Below are 22,653 nucleotides of genomic sequence, written 5' to 3'. Positions count from 1 at the left end.
ACAATATTTTTTTTACTCACCTTTCATATGACACCATTGTAATAAAACAAAATTTCTTTGTCAGTACCAAAAAAAAAAAAGTATTTGCAGGATGTTCAGGCTATATTTGACAGTTTGCATAAAAGAAAAAAGAGAAGACCATTTCCCATCTGAAAATAAAAGCATTTAAAAGAAATCAAAAAGTATCAACTAGATTATGACTGGGAGCTAACGTTCAAAGTAGCTGACCTCAGCTTCCACTGTGGCCTCAAGACAATTCCAGAATGTGGTGCATGCATTCTTCGCTATGTCCCTGGGAAAATCTTTGGACACCTCCATGTCTTGGCCTGCACCTCACACATGGTAATCCATGGGATTACAATTGGGGGAATTAGGAGGCCAGAAATTGGTGTTGGTGAAGCTGTAGAAATTCTCTGACAACCACTTCTGACTCATTTTGGAGGTATGTGAAGGAACTGAATCCTGCTGCCACACATATGGCCTTCCAGTAGTAACTTTCTTCAGCCAGGATGTGACCACAGTCTTCAGCAGCTTTGCATAGCTGTCTGAATTGAGTTTAAGGCCCTATTCAAAGATGTGGGGTGGCATAGCGTTATCCTCACTGGAGACACACCCAAAGAACACAGTTTGGAGGACCTTGGTTTCCATGGTACATGGGACATCACATTGGACGATGTTTACCGTGTTCACAGAGTATTGAGCAGCAGTTATGATGTTGGCATTTTGATACCCAGCACAAATCATCATGACACAGGTAACTCTTTTCCAATATTCAGATAGCTTTCAGTCCTCCATGTCAGCTAACTTTTTCTCAACTACAACTTAAATGTTTATGCTCTCCAACGCTGTTCACTTTTCGCTAATACATCAAGCTGTTTCTTGAAAATAGGAGTCATAAAAAAATCACCAAATATAGCCTGAACACCCTGTACTTTCACATGTTCAGCTACATATCTATAGCGCTTAATCTTTCTCAATATAAGAACTAGTTATGCTTTCTTTTGAATGTATCATAAATATTCCTTTGAAATTAGTATTAGAGATAATGTTCTTTCTCAAAGCTGGCTCGATAACCATCCGATGAGAGTACCTCTAGTTGTATAATAGCTGCAAAATGGAGTTTTAAAAAATTTTCAGTAAGAATTAGATTCCAAATTGGATTTTATTCTTTGTTTTCCATAACACCCAGGAGATATTTATTAGATTGCTAAATAAAGCTGATGTAGAGGTTTTAAAAACATATAAAAGCACTACATATTTTAACATGTAATTTTCTTTGTCATAGATTCCTTCAATATATGAAACTAAGCAATATCTCTGGATCCAGTGTGTTATGCATTATTGTGACTGGACACATTTGTTTAATCTCCTCTTATCATTTATAATCACTTATAATTTATAATCACTATAAATTGAATATGTGTATATTGGAGTAAGTAGTCAAAAGAGAAAGAATGTATTCAATATATGATTGATTTCTAATTTGTGAAACTTGGAATAGCAATAGAATGAAGCTTCAGCTACCTTTAAACTTATTAAAATAAGAATTTTCTCCAGTTTATATATTTCATATTTTGTTAACCATTTGCTTTCTTTAGAAAATGAAAATTCCTATTGCCAATGTTTCAAAATTTTTTTCTAGTCTTCTGCAAGCTATTATTTTAGTAGTAGTTGAGTGGAACACTTTATTCTAAGCAGTTTTCTTAATAATATTCTTGAATATATTCCTTATTTGTTACTAACAAGTTTTCAGGTTTCTTCTTGATAGCAGTATTAATATGAACAATTGTTGATGTTGGTGAGTGTAGTGATTCTTTCAAGCCTTATGTGTTTTAGGTGTATGTCAATAGTATTGTACTGAAAGTTCTTTTTGTATGTGGGTCTGTTTGATTGTTTGGAATGTTTAGGGATTTGAGATGTGGTGCTTTTGTCATAAGTTTTGATAATAGAAACTGAGTACCATGACGTTATTCAACAAATGAGGTACAGCACTATTTAGCTTAAGGAAGAGAACTAACCAATTCCATGTTACAGTCTTAACACTTTTGTATTCAGATTGACTCTGTCAAATATAATGCTTATTTATTCACATTGTTTGGAATTAATCATGCATTATCTTGTAGTTTTGAGATTTTGATGTAATTGTTTATTTTTAGAATGACATTCTAGGGTAGATGTGAGAGGCCAGATCTGGCTAGTTTTGAACATATAAAATATTTGGGTTAGACATGGCTGGTTTAAATGCTAAAGGGTTAAAGCCCTGTTGCTAAATCCTGAACCACTCACAACCTCAGATCAAATGATGTTATTAATTTGGGTATCAAAAACTGGAACTAAGTAATCTTTTGTATGAGGAACTAAGTTTAGACTCATTTTGGAAAGATCTTGTCAAATGACTTCCTGTTTGCACTATTTTATAAATTTAATTTTATGAAGTAAATTTCTTTGGATTTTTTTCTTTCAACTTTTAAGCTTAATGGTTGTTAGTACCTCAAGTGGTGAGTTAGAATTCAGTGGCTTTATTTATTAATTATTTATTCATTATTATTTATTTGCGACTTAATTAGGAAATCAATGCTCAGGAATTGGTTATTTTGACAACTTTCATAATATTGAACAGTAAATTTTGCCCAATTTCATTTGATAGTCATATTTTTATAACTTTTATACTAGACTAATTGTATTTCATGAAAATATATAGTTTTTAATTGGAATGAGAGGTTTATAGGAGAAAGCACTACAGACTTTCAGAATAGAATCACAACATTCACTTTCTTTTGAGAAAAACAATAAACTTTGAGATTGTATAGCATAACACCAACCTGAAATTAGATTTAACATAATAATAGTAATGATAATGATAATCCTTTCTACTGAAATTTGGCAGGAGGGGACTAGTTGACTACATCAATCCTAGTGTTTCACTGGTACTTGTTTTATCGACCTGGAAAGGATGAAAGGCAAAGTCAGTCCCAGTGGCATTTGAAGATAGATGAAATACTGTTAAGCATTTCACCCAAATAATAATAGTAGTAGTAGTAGTAGTAGTAAAGTTACGAATTGAATTTTTTAAACCTGTTTAATAGGTCTGTTAGAATTATAAAGTTTAATAGCAATGATAGGTATCGCAGAACCCTGTAAATTAACCTTATTATCACCGTTTGTTAAAGAGTTTTCCCTCTTGAGAAACGATATTGTTATGGAATGAAGAATCAGATAAGTTGAAAGTGTTGTTAAGATCTGAGCTCAAGTCAGCAATTGGTGGAGTTGTCAGACATTGTGATGTGCTTGTATGTGTGAAACCCTGTCACTCCTCCTCCCTCCTCTCTCTCTGAGACATCAAGCATTCTCCTCCGCCCAATTTTCACCCCTCTTCCGTCTATGATACTATTTGGCTGCTGTACCCACTTGTGAGCACATATTACAATCTATCCCCTCCCTAACAGTAACCTCCTCCCAAGAGCCACTCTCAGTCTGCATTGTCCCTGCCCCACTATTTCAACCAGTTACCTCATTCCTGGGCCTTCAGTCATTGTTGTTTCTCCCCTCTACTATTCTCCATTCTAAACACCTCTCTTATCCCCTCCCATGTCTACAATCATGACCCATCTACATTAGCCCCTTATGTATCCCCATATCTCTCTTTCCATTGCTCCTACACCTACACCACGCACATCATCCCACTTCTTACTGTTCTTTTCTCTTTCCTGAGCCACTCCTATATCTCCCACCTTACCCTCTACAATACTATCTCCCATCATCTACCTCTACCCCTACCTCTACCTGTTTACTCCTGCTTAACACTTATGAAAGCTTCCACTTCCTCATTTCCTCTCATGACTCACTATACATATTTTCTCTTACGCTCACCTTCTTGTTCCTTGAGAGTTTGCTCTACTACCCCATCACTACCTTCCTCTTATCTCCTTCAGCCATTTATCTCCTCTGTAGCAAGCCACCTGTGCTTGTTCCTCTATTGTATTTTAGCCTTTCAACAGCCACCCACCTCCTACTTTCTCTCCCAATTACTTCCTCTCAATAGTAGGATTTTTCCCCCTTTCCCCCCTGTTCTTTTCTGTCTTGCAAGCTACATGGTAACTTCACTAGTGCTGATGGTACAAAAACAAAAGCACCCTGTACACTGTAAAGTAGTTGTCATTAGGAAGGGGGTCTAGCTATAGAAATAATGGCAAAAATGACATTGGAGCTTTTCCAACCCATGCCAGCATGGAAAAACAATATCTACTAATTCATTATTTTTCCAAACAGGCAAATTTGTTGTTACATTCCAGCAGTTCAGTTTTTTGTACTAAAGGGTTGTTTTTGCATGATTGTGCTTTTTTTATTTTTAATGAGAACAGGCTTGTTTAAGTTAACTAGAAGGTAGAGAAATGTCAGCTAGAAAATGTTAAAACAGCCATGAGTAGTCTCAATGGTTGAGAGCAGAAAACAAAAATTGGATTAGGTGCTCTTAAACTATTTTCAGACAAGTTTCAGGAAAATTTTTGTTACTTTAAAAACTAACAGTACTAACCATAGTCTAAGTGGGTTTTTTTTTCTGTATTTCCGTTTCCTCTAATATTGCAAATAATGCTTCTACTTTGTACAATTCTTTGTTGATTTAGAAAATTTCTTACTGGGTTAGGTGTAAACAGCTCTTCTGTCACTGGATAACACTGGGTGTTCCAATTCGAGAGTTGTTCATTTTGAGATACTGGCTGCTTACAATCTGTAGGATTGTAAATTTTAGGTTTTAATTTGCAGCATATTAATTAGTTTTAACAGATTTGAAAAGCATCCTTAGAGAATGGAAGTTTTTTTGCTTTTACATAATGCAACAATCTTCTCACATGTAGTTGACATAGTTTATCAGGAATGCACTGAAGAAATTTTCAGACTGGTTGAGTTGAACAGCACATTTTACACGACATCAGTTTACACCTTCTCTTTCCCTCATCTGCAGAAAATGTCAAAATTATATGAGAAAGTTTGACCCTCCAGTATAATATCTTGTGAGTCTTTATTTTGTGTTTATGCAATTCGTCAAACTCAAATTGTATGCTTTTTTAGTCTCCAAAATTTGGGTGTGTTGCCATTTACATATGCACTCAACAATTACAGCGGGTTCTTTTTCAATAGAAGAATCCTACAGTTTACTTTTGCAAAGAGTGGGTGGTAATGTGTGGCAAAAACAATGTTTGTTGCTTTGATCTTAACAGCAAATGGAATTGTCATGAGCATGATGGTAAGCATTTTCTTCATCGATTTTAGTAGTTTTGAAAGCAGTAACTGCTTCTTAAAGAATAGGAAAAATGATACATTTCTTTATAGGTTTTACTTTCTCAGAAAAATGCCTCCTCTATTTATTGTAATGAACTAGCAACCCAATGACGTTTTACAAGTTCCTATTTAGAACTAGTAATTAAGGGCAATTTAAGTAGAAACTCTATGAGGAACAGGTGTTATTTTGTAGTCTTGAATGAAATAACAGAGGAAACTGAAATGCGTTGTTTGCTAGATAGTTATATTGGTTTCTAATGGAATTATTATATACAATAATTTGTTCTATCCATGCTGCATGGAAAAACAAACATAAAATGAGGATGATGAATAATGTCATGTAAATTCAAATAAGTAGATGTAAGATTATTCTGTGAGATAATCTGGTTTATCACTTGTTGAAAACATGCTACTCTGTTAATAAGGCCAAATGCATACATTGTATAGTGATACAATTGTCTCAAACCTTGTAAAGCAATGTAAGGGTGATCTGGTAGCTATAGACACGTTTCATGTCAACTATGGGAAAATAAAAATGTTGCAATATAGTAACTCATCAGTAATAGACAATAAAAATACATTAAGTGTTGACACTGGTTAAAAAATCAGTAACAAATTATTTTTTTGCAATTTTCATTTTTCATTACAACAACTTGGGCTCTTCTTGGAGAATTATTTGATTCTATGAAAACTTCAAATAAGTAGTTTACCTCTTTTCTGATGAAAGTTTACTTGTCCATAGAATTCCTTTGAGCTATTATAACAATAGGTTTGGCATTTGTATCAAATTAGTGAATAATTTGGACAGTTATATAAACAGTAGTCACTGCAGAAATCTAATACTTGGCCAGGAGTTCATGTCTCAAAATCTTTCAGTTAGATTTAAATTCAGTGGCTTTGAAGATTCCTAGTGTTGACAAATTTTACTTGCCAGAAGATTCAACTAGTATCATCATCATTTAACGGACTAGTTGAATCTTCTGGCAAGTAAAATTTGTCAACACTAGGAATCTTCAAAGCCATTGAACTAAATCTAACTGAAAGTTTTTGAGACATGAACTCCTGGCCAAGTATTAGATTTCAGCAGTGACTACTGTTTATATAATTGTCCAACATATAGTATGTCAACTTCACAAATCCTGTGGTTTTGAAATATTTTTTCTGAATGGTTTATTGTCAAACAATGGTTTCTTAACATTAACAAGGGAAATGAACTCTTGAGAGAAACAATGCTTTGTTAAATTTAAAGAATTTGATAAATGTGAAGAAATTAATATTTAGGCTATTGGCTGTCTGATTTACACACCTGAAATATTTTTTTCTCAACCTTGTAGCATATGGCATCTCTTGATAGATATTTTCTGTGTTTGTATGTATACTCTCCATAAAAACACTTTGGAGAAGCAACTGCTGAAATAATTTGTTTGATATGCTCCTTTATAACTGTAGTAGTATTTATAAAAATATTGTTATGAATGCTAGCTTTTGAGCTAATTTTATATTCTGGCTTTTTATTCTACTATTTCTAAGTCAAGCATTTTGTTTTTAAGTAGTTGGAACCTTATACCCAATGATATTTCTGAAATATACTGTAATGATGACATTTTTTGAAATTGATTTATGGATTCTATTTGCTGTTGCTTGCAAATTATATATAAAGTTGATGTTTCACAAAACCTTATTAACTGGTTTAATCTAAATGTCCTTTAGAAAATATTTCTTTGTCACAATCTGCAGTAAATTCTAATGCATCATGAAACTCATGAGATCTGGAATACTAGCAAGAAATTTTCCAAATGTTCATGCACAGTGTTTGAATTTAGAAGATGCAGACACCAATTGAGAAGGAATGGTGGTAAGTTGTTCTAGGTTAGAACTTTCTCCATATTTGTTATATTGAATAATAATAATAGTGATAGAAAGCATTTACTGCATCTTCTTCCATTGAATAAATTTTATGGCATTATCTGTTTTAATTGGAGGCGCAATGGCCCAGTGGTTAGGGCAGCGGACTCGCGGTCAGAGGATTGCGGTTTCGATTCCCAGACCAGGCGTTGTGTGTGTTTATTGAGCAAAAACACCTAAAGCTCCACGAAGCTCCGGCAGGGGGTGGTGGCGACCCCTGTTGTACTCTTTTGCCACAACTTTCTCTCACTCTTTCTTCCTGTTTCTTGAGTAACGCTGCGATAGACTGGTGTCCAGTCCAGCTGGGTGGTGGGGGCACGTACGCCATAGAAACCGGGTCCATGAGCCTGGCTAAGCTTCGGAAGGGTGCATAAAAAAATAATAAATCTGTTTTAATAAGGGAGAGAATTCGCCTATCAATTGATACCAAATATGTAGAATTACAAAGTAGTCACCCCTTATGTTATCGTTTTTGTACCTGGATTTGTACATTGAAATTTCCACCACTGATAGTATTTTGGTGTGAGTTGAGCTGTTGTGTACGGGATGAGTAACCTGGTGGGATTAGAGCTGGCATATATATGTTTATTATGTTAATACACGTAGTGTTGTTTGCTGTCAGCATATACCAGTTTTATTAAGTTGTTAATTGTAGAAAGGAGTTTCAGATTATTTGCTTCTTAAATTTATTGTTGGCTTTTGCATTTTTAATGTGTATTATGCCATGGTATCAGTTGAGTTTAATTTATGATATCTATCGTACTGAAATGCATGACTTTTTATATACATTATGAGGCCTTCTCCATGGCTTGGGCTATCTTATCAAATTGTTATTTTAGATATGAGGGCTTCTGTGTTGGGTTTGTAATTTTGGTTCTAAGAAAGTTTGCCGCAGGATTTTTGGCCATAAGAAAGTTTGCCACAAGACAAAAGATGAATTGCTCCCCTTGGTATATAATTGTTTCAACCAATAAGAAGTGGGTAATGTAATTTCTTAACTCATTTAAAATTTCTTTATTCACTTGACAGTATTTTTTGGTGCAGCCAACCCATTACAATGGTCTATCAAGTGGGAACTATCAGAGGCGGTGTAAAATTAGTTGATGATCTTAACTTTGTTTATAGGATAGATAGAAAATACAGTGAAAAAACATTAGAAATGTGAAAATAGAAAATGTAAAGCAAGAGTGCTGGAAAATAATTTATCAATATGTAAAACATTCAGCGAACGTTGCCATCCTTCTCATCCTTCAAAACCAAAAGTTTCCATTGCAAAAACAAAATTGAAATCACCAGCCACTAATTCACAAACTTCTGCACAGTCCATTAATTGCAGAAATTTCATCTAGTTCAGATGATAATGCGTTGTCACTGATGCTGATGTCATTGCAATTATCTTGCAATATTAGAGGTTGGAAGCAAATGAAAAACCAAGCTCCCTGATCTCAACCAGAAGAAGTGGGTATATAATACCTGAAGAATATAGATTTCTTGAAAATGGTGAGAAGTTTTTATTATATGATAGTGGTGAAGGTAATCCAGAGAGAATTTGAGCGTTTTGCACACAAGCTGGGTTCTTAGATGTCCCTGAGAATAATAAGGATTGGGCTTGGAGATATATATTATCAGTTGTTCACATTAGATATTGTTATACAAAATATTAGCATAATTCGTCTTTTTGTTTTGCTACCTAGTAAATCACAAAGTACAGAAGACTTTTTAGCACTTTGAATGACTTACACCCATCATTAGAGCCTGAAACCTTAATGGTTGATTTCGAGAAAGCAACTATCAATGCTTTTTGTGATATATTTCCAACAACAAATATTACAGGTTGTTTATTTCATATGGTTAAGAATATCTATCACCACATTGTGGATTTAGGTTTAAAGTCTCACTATCAAACAGATACAGGATTTAACAACAAAATCAAATGCTTCACTGCATTAGCATTTCTTCCAGTGCAGGATGTTATTGATGGTTTTCTTGAACTAACTGATGATGAGGATTTGCCCCAAGAATTTGTATCATATTTTGAAGCTCACTATATAGGAGGAAAACTAGGTCAAGGTGAGCAAAGATGAAGAATGTAGCCAACTTTTCCTATTGAATTGTGGAATGTTTTTGAAAGAACCTAGAATAATATGATGAGAACAAACAATAGCATAGAAGGGTTCCACAATGCAATGCAAATCTCCATTACTAATATGCACCCAAATTTGTGGAAACTTATTACGAATTTAAAAAGGAAGAGACATTAGCGAAAAAGAGTGATTTAGATCAAGGAGATGCAGTCTTAATGAAGAAAATATGTATTGATATCAATGAAAGACTTCAGCAAAAAATGCTTCATTATAGTCCGATGCAGAAAGCACTTTATTTATGAAGCATTGGTTAGATTTGCATACATTTTAAATGACTTTTTGTCAATTTTAAGAGTTTCATATATTTTAAAATAAATTTATACATTTTTATTTATTTTCTAATGTTTAACTCTGAAAAAAGACATGTTAAATATATACATAACTATAGTGAGTGTATGTGTACTTACTCGTGTGCATCTGCATCTATTGTTTATATTGTTTCATTCCATCTCACAACTGAGTGGTTTGTTAAATTAAGATCAATAATATAATTAGTACCAGATTCAAATAAGTGCTAGACTTGATTCAATCACCTAGAACCCCCCCCCCCCCCACACACACACACATACATATATAAAGATAGATAGTTATTGTATCATGATGATGATGATGATATCATATCCTGAAAGTTTGCCACAAACAATTTTGCTACACAAAAAAATATTGTTGAATGAATAAAGAAATTTTAAATGAGTTAAGAAATTATTTTATCCCTTACTAGCAGTATAACCCGACCTTGTTCGGGTGTGACTTATTACGCCATCTACGATAAGTCTTGCTAGGTGAAAATCAGCTAAAAAAGAAAGCCTTACAAAGAAAAAACCCTTATGATGTAAATATGTTCATAATTCAGAAGACGATGAAATTAATAGGGAAGGTCCGAAGGCTGTTTTGCGTAACATTATTAAGCATACGTAAATTTCATCCATCTAATTGGCTATAGAAATGCTTGTGCAAAACAACTTTTTGCGCTGCCCTGATTATACATAGCAGGGTAATCCCTTTTCGCAGGAGCTAGGACGGCAATTTGTGATGAAGCAATTGCTGGCGATCTGTTGCTACACAGTTTTGCCAGAATTCTATCAGATTGGGCAGAAGATGTTGATGCACCATTTTGCATTATGTTCGAAGTAGTTTCTGGAATGTGGTGAATTGCTGCAGTCTGTTGCTGTCATTTTAAACCGGTTGCTTTCTTTCCCCAGCAAACTCTCTTCTTTGGAGGCATAATCTATGTATATATTAAACAGAACAACAAAAGTCATAATAGGTAGCAGGGTCGGTACTTTTCACATATCTGTAATTTTTCAGATTAACACCCGCACAATTACCCAGCCCTAATCCTAAACCTAATCCTAATACTAACCCTAACATTAACCTAAAACCCTAACCCTGACCCTAAAACCGGAAACGTAACATTGATCCTAAACCCTAAACCCTAACCCTGACCCTTAAACCGTAACCGTAACACTAATCCTAACCCTAGACCCTAACCCCAACCCTAACACCCTAGTGAAAATCGTGGTATATTTACAAAACATTGATGAACATAAGTTCTATTTTACTGAATGATTGTGTACTTGCACGTGTATGTGTTTGAGAGAGCGAGAAAGGAAGAGGTAGAGAGAGGGGGAGAAAGGAATAGAGGTAGTTAAAATTTTTCTTATGACGGCTTCTCTTCACCGACTATTACTTCATTAGAAATCTACAGATGCACATACGCGCATAATAGAGAAAAATGAAACAAATATGGACGACTTGCTCCGAAACACCACCGAGTGGGGAACACTTCTCAAAAATAACCTGCAGTTGTTTCCTTCAAATTTCCTACATGCTCGAAATGTACATATATCAAGGTATATTTGTAGAAAATTTCACGAAAAAATATTCATTTTCCTGGAAGTTAAGAAGAATTTAAGTGGAATTTCCGAAAATTGTCCCCCACCCCCCTCCCAAAACACTTTCACCGAAAATTTGTATATTCGGAATCTACATAATAAATAATATATGCATAGAAAATTTCATTAAAAAATATTCATTTTTCTGAAAGTTATGACCTTCCAAAGTCAGTGGGTACAACTCTGTAGTTATGCCACATTGATGAACGTGAATGATTGTGTTAACTTGCACGTGTATGCGTTTGAGAGAGCGAGAGAGGAAGAGGGGGAGATAGAGAACGGGAGCAATGTGTATGTTGTTGTCACAGATTACGTATGTGTGGTTGTGTGTGTTTTTCCGTATCAATGTTATGAAAAATAGGTAAAGAATACTGAGAAGAAAGTTTAATCTATGACGTTGTATGTATCACTTTCTCTCTCAGTTGAGCGCGTGTGTAAGAATGCTGTTCCAGGTAGAAGGGAAGAAATATAAAAGTTGCTAGAAACAACAGCTAAATCTCCCTTAAATCACACAAAGTAAACGGAATTTAAAAAATCTAATTACTGCACTGGAAAGTTCACATCGAGAAAATTCCATTGATGTAAAAAATTTTACGAAAAAGTGGAAAATGTAGATTTCTATAAACTTTTAAAAAGGCTTCACATAGACACACAACTTCAGCTTTATATATTAAGATTGGTTGAAATGATTATATACCAAGGGGAGCGATTCATCTTTTGTCTTGCAGCAAAATTTCCTATATGGTGAACTTTCCTATGGCCAAAAATCCTGAGGCGAATTTTCCTGCAGCAAACTTTCTGGATACATGTAATTTTGTTTTCTAATAGCAACCTGAATGTCATGTGTGATGGAAAAATTCTTTAGTTTCATAGAAGTATCTTTTTGGCTATTGGTGTTGTATTTCACTATGTTTAGATTTGCAGTGTTGTATGCGTGGTGAAATTGGTTTTGTTGTTGCTGTGTATTTTATGAGTTTCAATTAACTCAGGTCTATGAATGCAAGAAAGGAAATATCTGTTATGAATTGTTTATGTTTGTGTTATCTGTATAAATGTGCTTAAGTTCTGGAAATATATTTATCTTTTGAAGTAATTGTTTCTTATTTCATCATAGTCAGCACTTCATATTGTTTCCATACTCGGTACTTTATTTCATGGTGTACTCATATTCAGCTGCTATGGATTTCTCTAACAGATCCTTATCAGCTGACCTACCTTTTAGCTGTAGCCATCCCATATATTATATCTAGTGTATTCAACTATTTTATGAGGGTAGGCAGAAATTTGTGGAATATTTATCTACTGTTTCTAGCAGGCTAAAGGGTTGCATGGAAACGTCCTTACTCATGCATTCTGTAGATGGTACATTTAGTTTGCATTTCACTTTATGTGTAACTTTATTACTTTTATTCAGTATTGTATCTGATTTATTCTTTGGGTTGAATTTATTTGTGTTGTTTTATAGTTTGACGTAAATTATTTAAATAACTATTAATTAACCCAGTGATCTATGTGAGCCATTGAAACCTCTTATATTGCATAAAACTTAGCTGGGTAGAAAAGCATTTGTTGTAAAATACAGCTGTTTTATATAGAATACTCCTTATAAAGTAAAATAGCTATCTAAGCAATATTATTATCATCATCATCATCATCGTTTAACGTCCGCTTTCCATGCTAGCATGGGTTGGACGATTTGACTGAGGACTGGTGAAACCGGATGGCAACACCAGGCTCCAGTCTGATTTGGCAGAGTTTCTACAGCTGGATGCCCTTCCTAACGCCAACCACTCAGAGAGTGTAGTGGGTGCTTTTACGTGTCACCCGCACGAAAACGGCCACGCTCGAAATGGTGTCTTTTATGTGCCACCCGCACAAGCCAGTCCAGGGGCACTGGCAACGATCTCGCTCGAAAATCCTACAGGAGCCAGTCAGGCGGTACTGGCAACGGCCACGCTCAAAATGGTGCATCTCATGTGCCACCCGCACAAGAACCAGTCCAGGGGCACTGGCAACGATCTTACTTGGCTTGCCGGGTCTTCTCACGCACAGCCCATTTCCAAAGGTCTCGGTCCGTAGTCATCGCCTCGGTGAGGCCCAATGTACGAAGGTCTTGCCTCACCACCTCAGCCCAGGTCTTCCTGGGCCTACCTCTTCCACGGGTTCCCTCAACTGTTAGGGTGTGGCACTTTTTCACGCAGCTATCCTCCTCCATTCTCACCACATGTCCATACCAGCGCAATCGTCTCTCTTGCACGCCACAACTGATGCTTCTAATGTTCAGCTTTTCTCTCAAGATACTTACACTCTGACGGGTATTCACATTGACATTACACATCCAACGGAGCATACTGGCTTCATTCCTTGCGAGCTTACGTATGTCCTCAGCAGTTACAGCCCAGGAAAATATAATGCAACAGTGTAGCAAATTTTTTTGTTTTTAGTCAGTAAGTGTTATTTCCTATTTGCTTCTATTGAGAACTCAAAAGAAAAGACTACTATTTCCTTAAAACTTTGCTTTTGTAACCTGGATATCAATGTTTTGAAACTGACCTATTTTCCATTACATTTCAGATAGATTCAGCACTGAATTGTAATATTACTGCTGAAGCAGTAATATTGTTATAGCAAATATTCTGCTCAATACCACAGATTTGCTTGTCAGTTGCTTGATTATAACCACTTGAGCATGTCCCTCAGTGGCTGACAATATGTGCATCAATGATCATGAGCAGAAGTAATAGGGGAGCATCATAGCTGTGTGTTGAAAGGAATGTTTTGGGGGTTTGAAGCAAAGATTAGCCATTTTTCATATTTTCTAGGGGTAAGCAAATAGGAAATAATAGTTGCAACCCAAGGATACCACAGCCAAACTATTTTTAAATGTAAATGTAGGAATAAGAAGCAACACATATCTTACATCAATAAATGTATGTGTGTGGTGTGTGTGTGTGAGTGTGTGTATTTAGTTATATATACATGCTGTGCAGTTTAAAACTTAAATTACATGACAAATAACCAATATTTAAAACTCCACATATATTCATATATATTATTGTACTGGTAACATTTAGTATGAACCTAGAGTTCAGGCATAACAGAGTACATATGGAAAATTATATACATTTCATTAACAACAAATTATTATTAGTTACATGATGTAAATTACATAATCAAAACGTATTGTTAAATCTTCAGAGATGTTTAACCTTTATATGTAACATTATTGAATTGTTGAAAGAAATAACTATCTTATAGATAATCATAGTAGGGATAGTGACAGTGTAGCTATTTCTGTCAACAATTCAATAATCTAGTAATGTTATGTATAAAGGTTACACATTGCTGAAGATTTGACAATTCATTTTGATTACGTAACTTATGTTATGTGGCTAATCATTTTTTGCCAATGAAACGTATATAAAATGATGTAACAAAATATCTTACAAACAACTTCTCTGGTTTTGTTTCATTTTCTGTCTGTTTGTCCCTCTTTCATCCTTCTGTCTTAAATGTTTTGATGCTTTTGAAAAATCAAAGTAATGTGAGTTATAAAAATAAGATAAGTCAATAGTTTGTACTTTTATCTTGCATTTCAATAATTTGAGCTTAAGACACCTCTTCAAGAAAAAGAAATCAAAGCTTTCCTACTCTGTAGTGTATGCATGGTAGTGTGCTGTTGGTTCCATTGTTAATATGGTGTTTTGTTTTGCTAATAATGATGGCTTCTTTTATCCTTAAGTTCCCAGTTTGTGTTTCATGGAGCCAACAAAAACTTGGATATCTTGGGTGTGGTATTTATTTTTGTAGAAGACTTTTGATAGAAGAAGCATTAGCATAGAAATATTCTTTAACCCAGATGTGTACTTGTCTGACAATATTTTTAATGTAGGATTCATTGTATATACTACATGTGATTTTATACACCTCATAAGACTGCAGACATATATTTTCATTGTTTATTGGGCAGTTGGACAATGTGCATATGGCATTGTTGTGTGTTGCTCTATTTTTAGTTAGAAACCTCCTCACAAAGGGTACAGGGTGTACCAACTGTGTATTCAATCTTGTCTACAGATTGCCTGGTGAATTGCAGCCATTATTTTCCCATTAAAGTGTGACAGTTTAAAAATACATATGTTATTATTGAATGTATAGGTTTTCTTAGTTGGTCTGATGATGTCTTGGCATTTGTTGAAAGAGCATGGATGGATGTATGGATTTTCTTAGTTGGTCTGATGATGTCCTGGCATTTGGTGAAAGAGCATGGATAACCATTCTCCTTAAGGACATTTTAGAATTGCATGGATCTGGTCTTTTTGCTTTCTACCTCACTGCATTTATTGCATATCTTGTGGATCTGATTTCTTATGTAGGTTGTTTTGGCTCTCATGAGTAGGGATGAATTGTGATGCACATTTAAGATCTGAAATCAAGCAGTGATAAGGAAACAGTGTTATTTGGGTGTTTCACTTCAAATTTTATGTAGTCATCAATATTATTTATTTTGTATATTTGAGGGTCTCTTTGCAAGAGAGTCTTATGATGAAAGTGTCATCTATATATTTAGTGAAAAAAGGTGCAGAAGTGACAAATATCAAGCACCCTGCATTTTAACTGGTCCGTGTATGCGATGGCTAGTAGACCTGACAAGCTTGACCCCACTGGCATCTAAAGATTTATTTGTAAACAGACTGGAAGACAGTGTTGTTCATTATAGTAGTTAACAGTTCAATGTTATCTGGAGTGGTGACCCTCAAGTTAAGGTTGTGAGAGGAGCCAATGTGTTTGATTAGTAAGCTAATAATGGGGTGGGGGTGTTAGAAGTGCATAGGAAAACAACATCTAAGCTATAAGGGTAGTTATTTTTTCTAAGTATGGAAGGGTTGAGATTTCTCAGTTTGTTGATGGCTTTGGTGGAGCTTTCAACATCTCCTGGGAAGCATTGAAGTAGTGGTTTGAGATTTTTAGATAGGAGGCAAAAGAATTTATAGAAGATCTGTTAATACTAGAATCAGTATGGCTAATTTTTAAGTTGGTCCTGGTTTATGCATTTAGGAAGTTTACTGTTTCTTATGATGGAGCTGCATTTAATAGTGTCCATGTATCCTCTGCCTTTGCTGATGTTCATCCAATAGGTGTTTATGGTAGCTTCAAGTTGGCTAGATGTGATGTTATTCACTTTTTCAAACAAGTATTGTTGTTTAGGGGCTCTAATGTCAGCTGGAAGTCTCGAATTCTCTCCCTTCATTTGAAAGTCGGTATATGATTTTTTAAATGTAGGTTTTGTAGAGTAATTGGGATCTAATGAGATCATTGGATGAAATGATTTTGTCAGGTGTGGAAGATGGAACATAGCATTAAGTTTGGTGTTAAGAGGGGGAGAATGAAGTGGATTGTTGGGGTGGATGGTAGGGAATCTTGTGGTGGACATAGTGGAGATGAAGCTAGGGATAGTGCTAGAGGAAGAGGACAGAGAAGTTGGCTTCAGAACCAATATCTATTTTTGTTGATATAATGTTTTGAAAAAGGTTAGTTATATTTTCATGGAAAAATAGAAATGAATGACTCAACTTCTATCTCATTCCAGGGTGAAAAACTAGAGGTAGTCGATAGCTTCCGCGATCTGGGCGACCAAGTTAGTAGTGAGGGTGGGTGCGCTGAAAGTGTAGCTGCTAGAATAAGAATAGCCTGGGCAAAGTTTAGAGAGCTCTTACCCCTGCTGGCGACAAAGGGACTCTCACTCAGAGTAAAAGGCAGACTGTATGACGCATGCGTACGAACAGCCATGCTACATGGCAGTGAAACATGGGCTGTAACTGCTGAGGACATACGTAAGCTTGCAAGGAATGAAGCCAGTATGCTCCGTTGGATGTGTAATGTCAATGTGAATACCCGTCAGAGTGTAAGTATCTTGAGAGAAAAGCTGAACATTAGAAGCATCAGTTGTGGTGTGCAAGAGAGACGATTGCGCTGGTATGGACATGTGGTGAGAATGGATGAGGATAGCTGCGTGTAAAAGTGCCACACCCTAACAGTTGAGGGAAGCCGTGGAAGAGGTAGGCCCAGGAAGACCTGGGCTGAGGTGGTGAGGCAAGACCTACGTACATTGGGCCTCACCGAGGCGATGACTACTGACCGAGACCTTTGGAAATGTGCTGTGCGTGAGAAGACCCGGCAAACCAAGTAAGATCGTTGCCAGTGCCCCTGGACTGGCTCTTGTGCGGGTGGCACATGAGATGCACCATTTTGAGCGTGGCCGTTGCCAGTACCGCCTGACTGGCTCCCGTAGGATTTTCGAGTGAGATCGTTGCCAGTGCCCCTGGACTGGCTTGTGCGGGTGGCACATAAAAGACACCATTTCGAGCGTGGCCGTTTTCGTGCGGGTGACACGTAAAAGCACCCACTACACTCTCTGAGTGGTTGGCGTTAGGAAGGGCATCCAGCTGTAGAAACTCTGCCAAATTAGATTGGAGCCTGGTGTTGCCATCCGGTTTCACCAGTCCTCAGTCAAATCGTCCAACCCATGCTAGCATGGAAAGCGGACGTTAAACGATGATGATGATGATGATATATATAAAATAATAGTAATTGATGAAGTAAACAGAAGATAGATTTCGCACTAGTCTTTATTCAGTATGACAATTGTTTCGACCAATCCTGCAACTATCCATTATGGGTTGGATTTTATGCATCTAATAGTGTTGCATCAATCTTTGTAGTTTGTGTTACATCAGGTACATGCATAAAGAAGGGGATGTCCTGCTAGATATACTGAGATCTAAATGCATTGTTCTCCATTTCCTGTGACAAGTCCAGTTTGATAATGCATCTTCATTATGGTATATATATATATATATATATATATATATATATACGGTAAATGTCACACAAATGAAAAATGACAGTTAAAAAATGTATACTTTGAAAAATTCTTTAGATTTTCCTAAAAACATCAAAATAGTGAAAAAAATTAATGGAATAATGTAACACTAGTCAATAAACATACTTCTAAATTAGTGACACCTACCCATGCCAGCAAGGAAGGTGGATATTTGATGATGATGATGATAACAGCCAGTAAAAAGAAACAAATCATCCATTAAGTATATTTATATGAGCCAAATGCAGTTAGGCTATAAGAGAGTTGAACACCTTAACCAGAAGCTTATCAAACAACACATTACATCTAATCAATTAGCTATATTTAAAAAATATGCAGCTTAAGTTTCTCAGCTTAAGTTTCTCAGGAACCTATGAGCTGTGAGTAACCTCCTAATGATGAATGTGATTTACAAGTTCAAGGAAGTTTCAAAACTGTATGGTTCTAAGTGCCCCATTTTATTTTAGCTGATTGTGTGTTTACAGCAAGAAGCTGTTTTGACACAAGACCCTACATAAAACAATTAGATAAATAAAAGCACTTTTGTTGAGAACACAATTCTCTTACATAGAATGCTTATAAGACTTGAAAATTGGCCATGAAAGCTATCATCATCATCATCACCATCGTTTAACGTCCACTTTCCATGCTAGCATGGGTTGGACGATTTGACTGAGGATTGGCGAACTGGATGGCTGCACCAGGCTCCAATCTGATCTGGCAGAGCTTCTACAGCTGGATTCTCAAAATGGTGTCTTTTACATGCTACCTGCACAGGAGCCAGTCCAGCGGCACTGACAACAACCTCGCTCGAATGTTTTGTAATGTGCCACCAGCACAAGTGCCAGTAAGGTGACGCTGGTAACGATCACACTCAAATGGTGCTATTTACGTGCCACAGACAACTGCTCTGGAAATGATCATGCTCGGACGGTGCTGTTAGTGCTCCACTGGCACAGGTGCCAGTCATCGAATATGGTCCAATTACGATTTCGATTTCACTTGCCCCAACAGGTCTTCACAAGCAGAGTTTAGTGTCCAATGACGTAAAGGTATGAATAAGTGAGCTGGCTACACTCCTGGCAGAGGCCACGGATTATGGTCCCACTTGGCTTGCCGGGTCTTCTCATGCACTGCATATTTCTAAAGGTCCCGGTCACTAGTCATTGCCTTGATGAGGTCTAATGTTCGAAGGTCGTGCTTCACCACCTCATCCCAGGTCTTCCTGGGTCTACCTCTTCCACAGGTTCCCTCAACCGCTAGGGTGTAGCACTTTTTCACACAGCTATCCTCATCTATTCTTGCCACATGACCATACCAGCGCAATCGTCTCTCTTGCACACCACAACTGATGCTTCTTAGGTCCAGTTTTTCTCTCAAGGTACTTACACTCTGTCGAGTATGCACACTGACATTACACATCCATTGGCGTTAGGAAGGGCATCCAGCTGTAGAAACTCTGCCAAATCAGATTGGAGCCTGGTGTAGCCATCTGGTTCACCAGTCCTCAGTCAAATTGTCCAACCCATGCTAGCATGGAAAGCGGACGTTAAACGATGATGATGATGATTGGAGCATACTGACTTCATTTCTTGCAAGTTTACGCATGTCCTCAGCAGTCACAACCCATGTTTCACTGCCATGTAGCATGGCTGTTCGTACACATGCGTCATACAGTCTGCCTTTTACTCTGAGAGAGAGGCCCTTTGTCACCAGCAGAGGTAAGAGCTCTCTCAACTTTGCTCAGGCTGTTCTTATTCTAGCAACTACACTTTCAGCGCACCCTCCCCCGCTACTAACTTGATCACCTAGATAACGGAAGCTATCAACTACTTCTAGTTTTTCTCCCTGGAATGTGGCAAAGGTTGTTTTCTGCACATTTTCAGTGTTTATTGCTCCTGAGCATCTGCCACATACAAAAACTATCTTGCTAGTTAGCCTTCCTTTGATATTGCTGCACCTCTTATGTGTCCATAGCTTACACTGGGTACATCTTATGGAGTTTCTACCTACGCCTTTTCTACAGATTGAGCAGGGCCATCTACCTGAAGGAGTTTGTGTTTTGTCTACCTTCCTACTTATTAAGATTTTGGTTCTAGCTAGGTTGACTCTAAGGCCCTTCGATTCTAGTCCTTGCTTCCACACCTGGAACTTCTCCTCTAGTTCTGATAGTGACTCAGCAATTAGGGCAAGGTCATCAGCATAGAGGAGCTCCCAGGGGCATCCTGTCTTGAATTCCTGTGTTATTGCCTGGAGGACTATGATAAATAGGAGGGGGCTGAGGACTGAACCTTGGTGGACCCCTGCCTCTACCCGGAATTCTTCACTGTACTTATTGCCAACCCTCACCTTATTGACAGCATCCCTGTACATGGCTCGCACAGCTCTCACTAACCATTCATCTATCCCTAGTTTCCTCATTGATCACCAGATAAGGGAGTGGAGGACCCTGTCAAAAGCTTTCTCCATGTCAACGAAAGCCAGGTACAGAGGTTTATCTTTGGCTAGGTATTTCTCCTGCAATCAAAATATAGTGTAAAAATTAAGGCACACCTTAGCAACAAAGGTTAAACTTTCTTGATTGCTGAAAGACACTTGACATTAACAGTCAGAATGTTAGAGAAATCACTTAGAAAAATAGCAATAATAACCACTACTAAAATTATTTTATCCAGATAACACTAGGTAAGATTTTTCAATAACATACACTGAAATATTCATTTGTGTATTTAAAACAACTTTTTATTTTCAGCTCTCACAATTTATTCATTACTTTTTATGAGATTTGCCTGGAAAGTTCAACCCAGAAATCTTCTTCTCTTTGCTTGTCATTTTACCAATGTTTCTGCACAGCTGACCCAGGGAACAAGATTTGTCAATCATTTGTAAGTTTTTTTTTTTCTTTAATTTAATTTAGTTTATTTAACTGAATTTATAAACTTTCTTTTTCTGTTCAGTATCCATTTTCTATGCTAGTTTGGTTGAGAAGGCATTTTTGAATATTTAAATTTGCAAATTGCTGGATAACGCATTACAGCTGAATTATTTTTAGCAGTAAATACTCAATCTTGAAATATGAGTGAAATCGATTATCCACTAAGCAGCATTTGCAAAGCAAAGATATGTGCCCTGTTGTAACACATAGTTGCTAATAAAGTTTGCACTCAGTATCATTTAAGAATTGGTTTGATCATCTATGTCAAGTCCTATTTTACACCTAAACTCAATTCTATATGATTTTGATACTTCATTGTTAAAGTAAATGAGGCACTCTGAGAACATTATGTTGCAATTGTCCAGTTCAATCAAATAAAAAATTTCTTTAATTATTAACTGAATTTTTAGATTATTGAAGCAAATTAGAAGTGATGTTGCTTAGTGCATATGATATCTTATTACCAACTTATAGACTTTTCATTGAAACACATTGAAGCAGACTATGTTATAATACCAAATATGGTATTATTGGCTAAAAACAATCCCTAATTTAGACAGATTACTAGAGGCTCAGTTTTAAGAGAGACCTATAAACACACACACATATCAAAAAGTTACAAGTCTCATAATATAGACATCTAGTGGAAAGAGAATTTATATTTAAAATCTATTAGCTGATTGTATAGGCAATCAAAATTAAACAGATTACTAACTTTTGCCGACATGAACAACAAAATTCCTAATTTTAATGAAAAGAACAAATGCAGGGATATTTTCAATTAAAATTTAATTTGTTTTTATTTTTACAGCTACCTTTCAGGCCAGTCATCGAAGAAGAAAGAACTGATTAATACTGACTGATAATTTTTGTAATTATGAACTTAATGTTAAAATTATAATTTATAGTGAAGAAATTTGTTTTCTGTTATATTCTAATTATGATTTTATATTTGTTTTGCTGTATCTAATACATAAAATATTATTGTTAAACTATTGTGTTTACTTAATTTCTGTGTAGCACTCATTTATTCTATTCATCTGTCTGGTTGTTAAGAGAGTCATTTAGCAACATAACATCCTAGATCCAACAGTTCCTAAATGGCATCTCAAAGATCTTTTTTATCTACTATTCTTTTCAATCTCTATATACTCAATATCTTGGATCAACAGACAATTCTATGCTGACAATGCAAACACACTCTCTCACATTACATTAAAAACAAGAGCACTCAGAGAATGCAAACCTCTGCCAAAGCAACACCAACGTCCTCTCATCGATTAGCCAGAGGTGATTTTTAATGAGAATATCTGAAACAAACTCAACTGCTCTCACAAACAAGAATACTAAAAACGAGCCCAACTGCTCTCAAAAATTAAGTAAAAAAAAAACAGAAAAATAATCCAGAATCCTTGTCCAGTACCTGATTGATCCCAATGGTAGTCATGGAATGTGAAGGTGGCTGTAGAAAATTTAGTAACAGTAATAAATAGTTTATCCTTATCTAATAGAAGCCAAAGTTAAATTTACCATTCAAAATAGTTTCAAAGGCGCAGGTAATAATAATAAGTTCTACTCAGGAATTTTAAAACGAATTGCATGAGACCTTTT

The 22,653-nt window shown here is 36.1% G+C and overlaps 1 protein-coding gene across 5 annotated transcripts in view; it reads left to right on the top strand.

The window, feature by feature from the left end:
* Positions 1-22,034, top strand: part of LOC106871809 (putative mitochondrial pyruvate carrier 1) — a 70,444-nt gene extending 48,410 nt beyond the window's left edge. For 3 of the 5 annotated variants that reach the window (XM_014918458.3, XM_052970173.2, XM_052970174.2), the window contains exons 4-5: positions 20,860-20,992; positions 21,854-22,034. In XM_014918458.3, the coding sequence (XP_014773944.1) occupies positions 20,860-20,992; positions 21,854-21,905 (185 nt within the window). In that variant the 3' untranslated portion in view covers positions 21,906-22,034. Of the gene's footprint in view, positions 1-6,990; positions 7,136-20,859; positions 20,993-21,853 lie in introns of all 5 variants that reach the window. The other 2 variants (XM_089356673.1, XM_014918457.3) reach the window with 2 other exon arrangements.
* The last annotated feature ends 619 nt before the right edge of the window (positions 22,035-22,653 follow it).

The sequence above is a fragment of the Octopus bimaculoides genome, chromosome 8 (genome assembly GCF_046866305.1).
Source record: "Octopus bimaculoides isolate indiv1 chromosome 8, ASM4686630v1, whole genome shotgun sequence".
Classification (NCBI taxonomy): Eukaryota; Metazoa; Mollusca; class Cephalopoda; order Octopoda; family Octopodidae; genus Octopus; species Octopus bimaculoides.
Note: the sequence above shows the minus strand (reverse complement) of the source record. Positions and strands in the feature narration are given on the sequence as shown.